This window comes from Anser brachyrhynchus, assembly GCF_964034855.1.
Source record: "Anser brachyrhynchus genome assembly, chromosome: 1".
Lineage (NCBI taxonomy): Eukaryota > Metazoa > Chordata > Aves > Anseriformes > Anatidae > Anser > Anser brachyrhynchus.
The window spans coordinates 139,224,604-139,237,443 of record NC_137694.1 but is presented as its reverse complement, the minus strand read 5'-3'; the positions used below and the strand labels follow the sequence as shown (position 1 = coordinate 139,237,443).

At 35.5% G+C, this 12,840-nt stretch overlaps 1 protein-coding gene across 2 annotated transcripts in view; it reads right to left on the bottom strand.

The window, feature by feature from the left end:
- The window catches only part of LOC308192036 (interleukin-5 receptor subunit alpha-like), a 33,813-nt gene that overhangs the window by 18,942 nt on the left and 2,031 nt on the right, over nucleotides 1-12,840 (bottom strand). For both annotated transcript variants that reach the window (XM_080585112.1, XM_080585113.1), the window contains exons 2-7: nucleotides 6,064-6,234; nucleotides 2,578-2,777; nucleotides 2,051-2,205; nucleotides 1,793-1,940; nucleotides 1,097-1,205; nucleotides 778-965 (exon numbers count right to left, since the gene is read on the bottom strand). In XM_080585112.1, the coding sequence (XP_080441238.1) occupies nucleotides 778-965; nucleotides 1,097-1,205; nucleotides 1,793-1,940; nucleotides 2,051-2,205; nucleotides 2,578-2,680 (703 nt within the window). In that variant the 5' untranslated portion in view covers nucleotides 2,681-2,777; nucleotides 6,064-6,234. The remainder of the gene's footprint in view (nucleotides 1-777; nucleotides 966-1,096; nucleotides 1,206-1,792; nucleotides 1,941-2,050; nucleotides 2,206-2,577; nucleotides 2,778-6,063; nucleotides 6,235-12,840) is intronic.

Sequence of the window (12,840 nt, the reverse complement as noted above, 5' to 3'; positions counted from 1 at the left end):
AACAAAAGAGAATACTGTATAAGAGTAAAAGAGATCTAGCTCAGGATAGATTTGATAGTTTTTAATGAGTTTTTGCTTTCATTTGAGTTATGCCCAATTCCCATGTCACAGGTCTGAAATATGATCAATACTTTCATGATTTGAAGTATTTGAGTCTGCAATCTGTGCTAAAATTCAGGAGAATTTCTCACTAATGGGATTAATTCAAACATCACAATGAAGTAAGGAAAAATAAACTAATCTGATCATTCAGGACTGTCAGTAGTTAAAAACCACTGGCAAAATAATTTTAACTGAAAAATGCCTTCATAGATAAATAGATATGTTACTGATACTTGAGAACACTCATATTCTCAGATCAGTTATTAGTGAGACTTTTGTGGGTTTATATTCCTTTTTCTTTATCTCTTTCCTCAGGACTATAAAAGAAAAAAAAATGATAGAAAAGAGAAAAACTGGAGAAAAGCAGAGTGTATTTTTTTTTTCAAATTGCATGGAATGAAACCTTTAAAACATTTTCTCACAATATCCTATCATTTTTAAGGGACAATTGTAGATAAACAATGGTATTACTTCAGAGAAAAAGAAATAAAAGCCTTTGAGCCACAATTACTTTTGTTTAATTTTTGTGTAAAATTCTCAGAGATATAAATGCATAGCAAGTTAGAAATAATATTTGACTTTTTCACACTCCCCTCTTTCATTTCTTTGCTTCAAGACCAATAAAATAATTAATAAATGAACTTTTCATAACTGGCAGTAATAGATAATACTTACCTATTTTCTGAGGTAGAAAAGCTTTGTAATAAGAAAGTCCCCTTGAATTATTTTTCAGATCTGTTACAGATATATTTAATTTGATTTTTCTTGATGGCTGGAAATATATGTCTTTCATGTGGCATCCAATATTTTTCTTCCTTGCATTTTTTATATATTGCTGGCATTCAAAATATTTTTCTGTCTGTCTGTGGGAAGAAAATATGAGTGTTGTAGATGAAGTTATAACAGGCCTTAGACAAGGTATAATAGACTTGGGTTAAACAAATAAACAAACAAACAAAAAAAGTTTGATACTTATTTTGCACAAGGTCTTTACCTGTATGAAAAAAAAATCTGGATATGTGCAGGAGCTTCCGCTTTAATGTGCCAGGTGCAATTGAAGAAAGAAATATTATATATGATGCATGAAAGATTCTGAATATATACTGCAACAAAGAAATCAAAAAAAAAAAGTGAAAATATGAAGTTTATTTTATATGGATTTTCTAATAACAACATGATGGATGACTTTACAAACCCATCAGGCGTCCTTAGTTCTGGAGGATAACTGGTGGATGAGAACAAATGGGTCTTTCAGCTTTTGAGGCCATGATAACTGAGAAGCATTTCTGCTACCACCAAAAGCCTTACTAACACAGTAAAAGATAAAAAAATAAAAATAAAAAATAAATTAAAAAATAAAGAAATGTCTGGAATACTAGCTGAAGATCTCTACTCTTTTAAGTTTTCCTGAAGCCAGGTAATACAGAAAGCAATCTCAACAGACATAGGAGCTGTCAGGGAAGATGGAGAGAGTGCTTGGGTTGTTCTGACATCTCATGCAGCGGGGCTAGTTTTCTGAATCTGAACATGTCTAAAATGATTCCATAATATTTCAAGATGCTATGAGTCATTTTGTTATATCCATACCAAAAAAAATGGCATAAATGGGCTTTTAGAAGCAATAGATCTCCAAGACAGAATATTGTCATGAGTGCTTGTATGTCTTAACAACATGCAGGAAATAACAGACCTGGAGGAGCCTTGTAAGTACATTCTGTCCAGCCACTCTCCTTAATTAGCTCTTCAGTTTCTTTTGCAAAAAGCTGTGTTTTAACTTTAGCGTTAAAACCAGAATGTAACTCAAGACGTATTATCTTTTTCTTTTCTTGTAATCTTTCCTAAGAGGAGGAAGATAGACAGTACTAAGTACTGAAAGGAAAATGATGCAAATTCACTTACCAAATATGTGGTTTCACTTTAAACTATGTGTAACTGTTGAACAACTTACTTTCCTTTCATAAGAGGTATTGAAGAATGTGTAACTCAAAATATACTTCACACTGTACTTCTTTGTCTCTTCTTCTGTCAGGTTGTTGTTCCAGGACAGAATAACTCTGGAATCATACTTGGTAATCTGCAGATCATTATGTAGCCCAAGATCATCTGCAATTATAGTGACATTACTTTGTCATTTATAATGACACATGGGGGCATGGAAGACCTGCCCCCAACTGCATAGACAAAGGATTTTGCTCCCAGTAAGGCTTGCACATTCATCAGATCCCCGAGAGCTCTGTTCTCACATGGAATAGGTTGTCACATTCAGTAATATGACTTTAACAGTGAGATTTATGTTTACTGATCTATAGCTCCCAAAATGTCAGGTGATTCACTTTTAACTATCCTGGACAATTTTCCTATGGGTTTGGTCTCTATGTCTATCCACTGGTTGTAGAAAGAGCCTTGAAAAGAAGTTCTGATCAGACATCTGGGATGGCTAACATAGGATGAACTGTTACTTAATATTTTACTTACCCGCTACGTCTGGTTGTCCACTTGCCAGGCTAGTGGAAAACAGTGTTTTATGCTGTAATAAAGTTAGTATCAGCACGACAGGAACAAATGTAATATGTGCCATAGCAACTGCTCTGGGCCACAGGTCTGCAGAAATTGAGACTCTTTAGTTGCAAGTTTGGCTGGAAAAGCTCTTAGAACATGATGTTTTCATCTTGCATCTGTGAAATAATATGAAACAGTAACTTAACCACTTAAATGATGTCCAAAATGTAGGAAGTAAGTATGAAATAACTCATTGTCGATGGGTCTTGTTGGTCGGTGTCTTCTATTACCAGGATGTTTGTATTTAAACCTAGTCTTTAACTGTGTGCCAGGGCCAAGGATGATACGTGTGCCATATTGAGTTGGTTTTGAATTGGGGTGCTCTTTAGTTTGCGTGGCGAGATCACAGAAATGACACTACTGACAGTACCTGGTAGCAGACAGCTTGGGTGGGAACCATCCGAGATAACTTTAGATAGATACAGAAACATCAGCTGTATCTGTGGGAGTCCTCTAGCCTCTAGTGACAGTAGAGCAACTGTTACTTCTAGGTTGTGATTCACATTACCTGTTTTAGATATCTACTTTAGGATAAAATGAATGGTAGCTATCTGAGGAGAAGAGAAATGAATCCTGCCATTTTCAAAAGTGAGTATCAGCAAGAATATGCCACATTTGCAAACTTTGGGGTAGAGTGAGCAAACAGATTACACACTGGTCAAAGTTGGTTTTAGAAAGACATGCACATTGATGCTTCTCTGATGGTTGACTGTTCATTCAAACGCAGTTCTCTTGATGTAAGATGACCTCTCAAACAGTTCTCCACAGAATTAATAAGCCTCTGTGTTCTGGGCTTTTCAAAGCCTCTGTGTTCTGGGCTTTTCACACAACAACTAACTCAATTACCATGGCTTTGAATATTTTCAGTACTAAATCCACATGAAGCGCTATGAAAAATCATGACAGAATGCTTTAAGATAGAGATTCCCCCACCTGGTTCTCTCTGGTATTTGTCTCAGCTATGGCAGCAGCAACAGCTGCAGTATGCATGCCAAATCAGGGCTTTCGACCATGTGCACAGCAAATAAAAAAGTATATTTCTCTGCTTGGTGTGCCTGGGAAATAAGACAGTTCAGGGTAAGCTATGCTTTCCCTCACTGCTCTTTAATGATACCCTTGGAATGGTATTGTTTGTAGCAAGAGTAAATGTCAGGGAAAATGTAAAATGAAAACAAGGTTTCATGGGTTTATAACCCAACATGTAGTGGTTATAAAGATCTCATCCATTCCCATGGTGAAGCCACCAAAAGTAGTCTTAGGAGCATGTATGTACTTAAATCAGTACAAATGGAAAAATGAGGGTGGAAAACACTAGACAAGTTAAAAATTAAATATTTGTAGCTGTCAGTAACATGACAGTTATGGAAAACACAAGTGAAGAGGGACTTAAAATAGGAAAGGGAACAAAATAAATCTTAAAATAACAAATGCTTCTGGTGTTAGAAACAAAAATAGAAATCATCTGTGTGGCAATATAACCGACTGCATTCAAATGGAGAGAGAAAACACAGGGGCAGAGAAAAGATTTTTAAAGTCTGAATAAACTTAGGGGAAAAAAAAAAAAAAAAAAAGACGGTTTGAGTCAAAGAAAGACATTTCAGGAGAGAACACTGTTGTTTCCCAAAGGTGGCTTGTTCCTAGGAGTACTTTTTGTACAGCACTGAAGGCAATCTCTACTCAGTGCATAATGAACTCCTGCACCTTGAAGCCACAGGAAGTGTGATGGGAGACAATATCAGCAGGCTGAGAATAGGACTGGGCAAACTGGCAGAAAGGAGGTTTATGAAAAGGTTCCAAAAAGTTTTAGGCATGAAGTTAGACTCTGACATCTCTAATTTAGCAACTGTGGGTGCTGGATTGCAAGAGGTGGACAACATTGTGGAATGTATCCCAGTGGTACCTCCTATTGCCATTGCTGCAGACAAAATAGGAGCTGCACGACTGGGCTGACCCCACAGGACATCTCTTATGTTTATACACAATGCATTAGTCCCCAGAATACAGCAAAGGGAAAACACTGTAAAATAAGAACACCCAAGGTGATCACAAGGAAACAAAAAGCCATCCATATGTAAAAGGCTTTTTGATACACTACTTGTCAAAGAATGCATATTTTCATTTATGCCACCATAGATGAGAAGAGTAACAGAACATTTTTTCTCAGACATAAGCAGACAGGACTCTGTGTTTGTAGTGTTGTTTTAGTTACAAATGGCTTTATGTAAGCATATGGTGCCAAAATTTAGTCCATGAGGTGCAAAATAAAATTAATTGCCTGACTTTTTTTTTTTAAAAAAAGAACTCTCTAGTCCTTTATTTCTCCCCTGAAGAAATAAATTCTAGTCAAATGTACTTACAGACAGATTTTAATGGGATAGAAAATACGTAAATAATATAATCTAAAAAATAATCAAAAAAAAAGGCAGACTGTTTTCTAAATAGTAATCTGCCAAAAAAAAAATCACTTTTATTATGAAAGTATTCTTAATAATTAAAGAATATAACTATACTTATATGTCTTTTTTTTTGTTTCTTTGTTTTTGTTTTGTTTTGTTTGTCCCCTTGTTTTCACTGTTGAACTTCAACTATAGCTATTGTGCCTGCTGGTTGCTGCCCAGCAATGCTTTTAATCTGCAACAGTGGGTGGATGGAGTAATGTAAAGGGGTGGTAACAAATGGGAAGCTGCCCACCATATACCAGAACAGCTGCAGAGACCATAGTGATTGCGCAAAACCCACCTGGCAAATCTGGGAAATGGACAGTCAGGGCCAGAAAATGAAAGTAGTGAAACCAATCTGAGCAAAACTTAGAGCAGTTACTTTTAGTGCAGGGAAAACGAACTGCTTAATTTTAAGAATTCAAGAGACTAGAGAATTTCCTGAAATGTAGGTGTGTGCACTGGCCATGCATCCAAAGAAAGGCATTTCTGAAACCTTTGTGGGTCTGATTATTTGACTACTCTTAAATAAAAAAGTAATAATAATAATAACAGTAAAATAAGGAACATCACTTTTTTAGATTTTGTTTGAGAAAATAATAAAATTGTTCAAAAGTGTTCAATTGCTTTTGAAAAAAAAGTATATTGTGCATAATTTACAACATAAATTCAATCATTAAGCAATAAAATCTTGCATTCTTAAGCTCAAATCCAATTTACGAAGCAATTTTAGATAACGGGTATCACTAGGACCATTTGTTTTATTAAGACATACCTAAAATTTACACTTCATTTAAGGCTGAGAATTCATATTTTTCAAAGTCCTTATATGTGATAGCACACAATGTTGATATTGACTAAGGAATAATGACATAAACAGCATACATCAAATACATTTTAAATGTCTGGGTAGATAGTTAAAATAGCACTACTATTTACATTTGGTTTTATTTTCGAAACTTACCTTCTTTCTAATGCATGTTAAATGCATGCAGCATCATTTGGGCTGAGATGACAGCAAGGTCAGCACTGGAGAATGTCTTGATTTAAGTCTATAGTGAGAAACTGATTCAAGAGACTTCCTTTTTTCTCAATATGCCACCTCAGAAAAGCCCGTTGCCACTGTTGCTTCCTCCTATGGTACCAAAACACACCTCTTAATACATGGAACCTTAGCCAAATTCTTCAAAATAACTTGAAAAGGCGCACCTCTCTATGACTAACCCCAGTGGTGAGAGATGTTGCTATTTTTTCTCTATTCATATGAAGGAGAAAGATTTCCAAACATTTTACATATTGCAATGGTCTTTGATGTTTTAAGAAAGAGTCAGATTACAGAACAAATTAAATTGTGTAGGGCAAGTGGTGACTACAAGATCAACATTCCCAAAAGATCATAACCTCCTTGCTGCTGTTCTGTTTTTGTGGTGGCTAATATGAATCTTTTACTGCACACTAAATTAAAATTAATTAATGGGTTAAAGCTAAAAATAAACAAATTAGCAGACAGATAAAAATCACAGAAATAATGGAAGAAAAATGAAAGAACAAAAGAATCTTAACTTTTGGAAAAGTGCCACTGTTTGTTTTACTCTTTATATCAGAAACTTTGCCCAACTGAGCATCTGAAAGTCTCTTCCTTTAACTTGTTTAGTAAATGGGGTTAATTTCCAGTTATTGCTGCAATACTGAAGTGTTATGAGTGGAGTTCTAGAGAAGCCTTGATGATACATAGGTTTGATATTAACTTATAATTATATTCATGCAAGCTGATATTTTGTATTCCAGCTTTCCACCTTAAGCTGAATTTGATGGGAGAATTATGGATATACTCACTCATGTCTTTCTGGGAATGTGGTTTGGAACAGATATGCCTCCTCTTCATGTTAAGAAGTTTATTTACTGAGCATCTGAAACATTTCAGGTTTTGGTGCAAAGGTTTGAAATGAGCCTAAGGTGTCAAGAATGAATTATTTACTGCCATAATAAATAAATAATTTTTTTTTTAAAAGGACTTCTTAAAAGTCTCATTTCACAACAGCTGAACAGATCAAAGCATATATCTTCTTTCATTTACTAGCTGCTGTGCTCCCCTCCAGACCATCGAAACTGGCTCTTCTGCTTTGCTTTTCTCCATTTTTAGCTTCCAGACACACGGTGGATAAATGCTGATGGAGGAAGGATCCTATGCCTCCCCTCACTTTGATAGGTTGTCAGGTGAAATGGTAGAGACCTAAAGATTTTCAACTAAGTTGAAGAGGTTGGTTGAGAAGAGTTGAAAAGGCATAAGTTTTAACGGGTAAGAATAGAAACTTTTTTTGTACTTTGTTATCCATTTTAAAAACACAAAAGTTAACATTAAAACAAACAAACAAAACCAGATGTCATACAAAAGCTCAATACTGTGTTCCAAATTCTTACTATTAAAGCCTCAAAAACTGGTACTTTGCACCTTGAATATGCACTATGTATCTCTTTCTTCTAATTTTTTTGCTATGATTACTGTGACTGTTTCATATCTATATTTTCCTTATACATACATTTAGTAATCTAATCTTGGCTTTAGATTAGTAAATAATGTGTTTAGGTCCACATGTTATTTTACTTTTTAAATTAGTTAATGTAATTTTACAACATTTATACAACTATTGTTGTTTTTGTAATATAAATAAATGTAATACAAATAAATAAATTTGTAAAAATAATATACAATTAAATAATAAAAATAATACAATTATTGTATAATTGTAATGTAATTATATAATGTAATTATATAATGTAATTAAAGATCAGCTTTTATCTCTTACTGTTCTTTTGTTTTGGTATGTATCAGACCCAAGCTTAAGACAGGTGTATACAGAAAAAAACCTCACCTCTATAGAAATGTACTACATAAAAGAAAGTAAATGATTCTTGACGACTTCAACTAAATTTAGAGGTATGTTGCATTTAAGTGAGAAGAGTGTGACTTAGAATCTCAAATCCTATTATAATAGTAGCAAACCTGGCCACAGGCTCAGTACTTTATTTTTAAAGTATAAAAAACTTATTTTCCTGTTGTGTCTCCTGCATATTAGTAAAACATAAATTTTATCTGATTTAAATGCTGTTTATACACTGGATTGATGTCTGCACATTAGTAATTGCAGCACATTTCTTACATCAGTAAAATGCTACCATTGCTGACTTCAGAGAAAAACATTCATTACCTAGTAGTAGTATGTTTTCTGGAGTTTTCTCATAATTTAAAGTAATTAAAGATGAAAAGGAAAAAAGATATACCTCAGGGATTATTTATTTATTTATTTATTTTTAATAATCATACAGTTTTAACTGTATTCAGAAAAGTAAGAATGATGAGAATTCAACACATTTTCCATTTTAGCAGACTCTTACACTGAACTCAGTAATAGATTATAAAAGTGTTTCATTGGAACCACATATGTATTTGGGCTGATCAAAATGGCATGTCATATAACTAAAAAAATCCATAAAGCCGATTCACTGAACAGTACATCACCCAGCATTTAGCTGCCTGTTAAAAGGAATGACTGCTAACTTTCTGTAAAACCAGTGCTCTATGCAAAGTTCAGTAGTTAGCAATCATTTGTTTTGTGGTCATCTAAGCACTGTGCTGAGATAGTTCCAGTAAAGATGCATGTGGCTGCAGGACATGGGTTTTCCTTTCTCACATTCCCTTAAGTGTTTTATGTTGTATTAGAACAACTAATGCTTGTAATCATGCTAGGGGCATTTGAGATGCTCATTAATTCCAGCTCTGTTTACATCAATAGAGGAAGAAGGGAAAATCTCATATTTTCTTTGCATAGAAGGGAAAATTACATTTCTAAGATTTGTGCCACTGAAAAAGAAATGTTAAACTACAAAGGAGCAGTGAGACAAGCTGAAAGGATATCAGTAAGATAAAGGGGGTGTCCTGAATGCATATGCTCTTGTTAGCAGAAGGGAATGTTGACATCACAGCTTTCTACTGCAGTGACTAAAATACAACCCTTTGGGTTTTTAATGCTGTTTTGCAGCTAATTTTATGTTTCTGTTTCACATAATAGGGATGGCAACAGTCCATAAGGCCTTCTACTCTGTGATCTCAAAATGTAATGTTTCTTTTGTTGTCCAATATTTTTGTAATGCTTTTCAAAATAGATAGATGTACATGTATATATAGTAATACAAGTTTAGCCAGAGAAAGTAATTTCTTGGAGAAGATATCTCTTTGCTTTCCAAAAATTGTCAGCTACAGCTAATAGCCATCCGTTGACCATAAAAGCAAACTTGATACAATGTTTTTGTCTCTCTGTTTTTTCTACATCTATACAGGTTAATATCAATTATAGTCATATCCTACATGTAGAGATTTATCAGAGACCAAAGTACAGGTTTGGGGCGTGCTCTAGGATAAACTGACTTTGCATTGAGGTGGGAATGAGTCCTTTAAAAAAGTGTAACATTATACAGACATGCTTGTTCTCAGCTAATTAGAAAGAAGCAGTGAAAGATTTCAATTAAAAGACAGTGCTGATAGTATTGCCAGTTTCTCCATGGCAGATGCGTTAGACTAAATTAGATCCATTTAACACCTACTATAGAATATGCACTACTTTTAATATGGGAGAGAAAAAGGAGGGAAATACCGGGGGGGGGAAACAGACCTAATCTTTTCTGAGTGAGGAACCCAGGTATAGAGAGATTATACACGTTTTCCAAATCATGCCAGAAATAGCTGAAATATCCAGGAATTTATACTGTTCTGAGATTTCCCTTTTAAAGCTTTTGGACTGCATGGAAAAATTCAAAATACTGATCAGGAGCTAATGTTTCATTACACATACAACTTAACTTCTTTCTGGGGTAATGGTCAGGTCAGTGATGAATCACAGTAGTTGTGATGAATAACAGCCTGTGAGACCAAGGCTTGAAACAGATGACTTATCTCTCAGTGTGAAAACAACGTATATGTATCCTGAATATTTCTAGGAAGAAAGCTTGCTGTATTATAAAAGATAAGCTATATTTCATAACCGTTATACTTCTTTCAAGGAAACTGGTAAAACATAACACAGAAAAAAAATCGTAGATGCTTAAGAGCTTATTACTTATTTCCTTATGTATTGTCATTTGATTGCTAATTTGTCTAAATATTCCTGATCAGATATTGAAGCATTGACAACAGAAATTGTACTATATATACTTTATCAGCTATAAACTTGAGGAATCAAATAAGAGAGAGACTCATCTCACCTTAAGGTAAACCCATACAGTCAATCAGATAAATCACACTTTAAACCGAATTGACTAGATCTCTGCTAATTACAACTGAATTTCAGACGCCCTACAGTTATTGAACATGCAATGCCTGCTCTCCCTGTTTAGATGAAACTTTTAAAAATGGACAGATTTTTAAAAGCAGTGTTTTAATGAAGTACTGTTAATTTTTCTCCATGCTTCCTCTACACAATTCATTTAAGATTGTCCTTCAGAATGGTTCATTCCATTTTCCTTCCCAGTCAGTGTGCAGAAATTGCTTCAGGTGCTCAAAAACAGTCCTTGTCCTTATAACATCTTTAGCCTTCAAGTCTTAAGACTAAGGACTGACTCTGGCAAAGCTTCTATTGGTTTGCAGATGGCTATTAAAATACTGCTTCCTATTTGGATTCCTGAGGATTTTGTAAAGTGCTGACTCATGTATCCTTCACCTGATTCTTTCAACTCACAAACCAGGGTTTGATAAGGAGCCATCTATTGCTACCCTGTGGTGCTCTTTGCCCAGACAAGGACAACATGTATGTGCAGTTGACATTCACTGAAGACAAGCACACTGGTGTCCTTTACACAGCCAAATTTGGAAGGGAAAAAAAGCTATCCACTTGCTATAACTATCATCTTTGGAAAGACTTTCTCACCCTCATGGCACTCCTCCCCTACCAAACCCTAGCTGCCCAAGATCACAATAGTGAAGAGCAGTATTTACCACTCAGTTTAAAGAAAATTGACTTGTTGCCAAGCAAGCTGATGATATAAAATCCACCAGAGACAATCAGAGGGAAAATGTCTATTTGTCCACCAATCACAAGCAGATTATTTTTTTTTTTGGTGAAATAACTTTTGCTAATCCCAGTTCCAAAACACTCAAATTCCTTGCAAATGAACACTCCAACAGAATCACTGGCATTGATTTCACCTAGTCAGATTCTGAAAAAATTCATTCTGCATTAGAGAAAGATTAGCTTATAGATCACCTGCGCAGCACTTTTATATACTGGTCAACATTGATATTGTGCCTGCTCACACTCTTAGCTCCTTATTACTAATCTAGAGCTCACTCTTTTACATTCTTATGGTCTTTCAGTCTTCTATCAGTGAGAATACACTGAGCAAGAATCATAGAATCTTAGAATCACTAAGGTTGGTAAAGACCTTCAAGATCATCTGGTCCAACCATCCCCCTACCACCAATGTCACCCACTGAACCATGTCCCTAAGCACCACATCCAACCTTTCCTTGAACACCGCCAGGGATGGTGACTCCACCACCTCCCTGGGCAGCTTGTTCCAATGCCCGACTGCTCTTTCTGAGAAGAAATGTCTCCTCTTTTACAACCTAAACCTCCCCTGGTGCTATTTGAGGCCATTCTCTCTAGTCCTGTCACTGGTTATCTATGAAAAAAGGCCGACCCCCAGCTCCTCACAACTTCCTTTCAGGTATTTGTAGAGAGCAATGAGGTCTCCCCCGAGCCTCCTCTTCTCCAGACTGAACATCCCCAGTTCCCTTAGCCGCTCCTCACAGGACTTGTGTTCCAGGCCCTTTGCCAGCTTTGTAGCCCTTCTCTGAACACGCTCCAGGGCCTCAACGTCTTTCTTGTAGTGAGTGGCCCAAAACTGAACATGGTACTCGAGGTGCAGCCTCACCAGAGCTGATTACAGGGGGATAATCACGTCCCTGGTCCTGCTGGCTGCACTTTTCCTGATACGAACCAGGATGCTGTTGACCCTCTTGGCCACCTGGGCACAGTGCCAGCAACCACACTGAAAGTGAGGGAGCTGTATTTGATAGTCATGACAATTCAAAAGCATTTCAGCAACCAAGCATAGGCTTTGAGCAGCCATTCCATGTGCTCTTTGAAACAATTCCATTATCACCCAAAAAACTGAGCTATCTGTGGGCACTGGTTTTTGTCACAGGAAAAAAAAAAAAAAAAGAATTACTTGTGATGAAACCTGATGATGCTAAACATTCAACAAATCAGATTTATTCTCAATTTTAGAAAGTTTTGTAAGAAGAGCCTTCTGAAATTACACATTTGCCTTGAAAAATAATTTGAGATCAGGTGGAGTTTTTCTGTGGTTTGGTTTGTTTATTTGTTTGTTTTCATTTTCCCAGTGGAGGACACTTTACTTTCCAGGCTAAACATTGATGTTTTGCTTGAGAGTTACTGGGAAAAAAAAAAAAATTGGATGGAAGTTGGGTTAAAATCTGTCAGTTGGCAGAAGGCTGTTCTAGCACAGTTCTGACTTCCTCAACAGAGGGTGAGTCCTTCAAGGAAGGAAGGAAGAAAAAGAAAAAAGAAAGAAAAGAAAAGAAAAGAAAAGAAAAGAAAAGAAAAGAAAAGAAAAGAAAAGAAAAGAAAAGAAAAGAAAAGAAAAGAAAAGAAAAGAAAAGAAAAGAAAAGAAAAGAAAAGAAAAGAAAAGAAAAGAAAAGAAAAGAAAAGAAAAGAAAAGAAA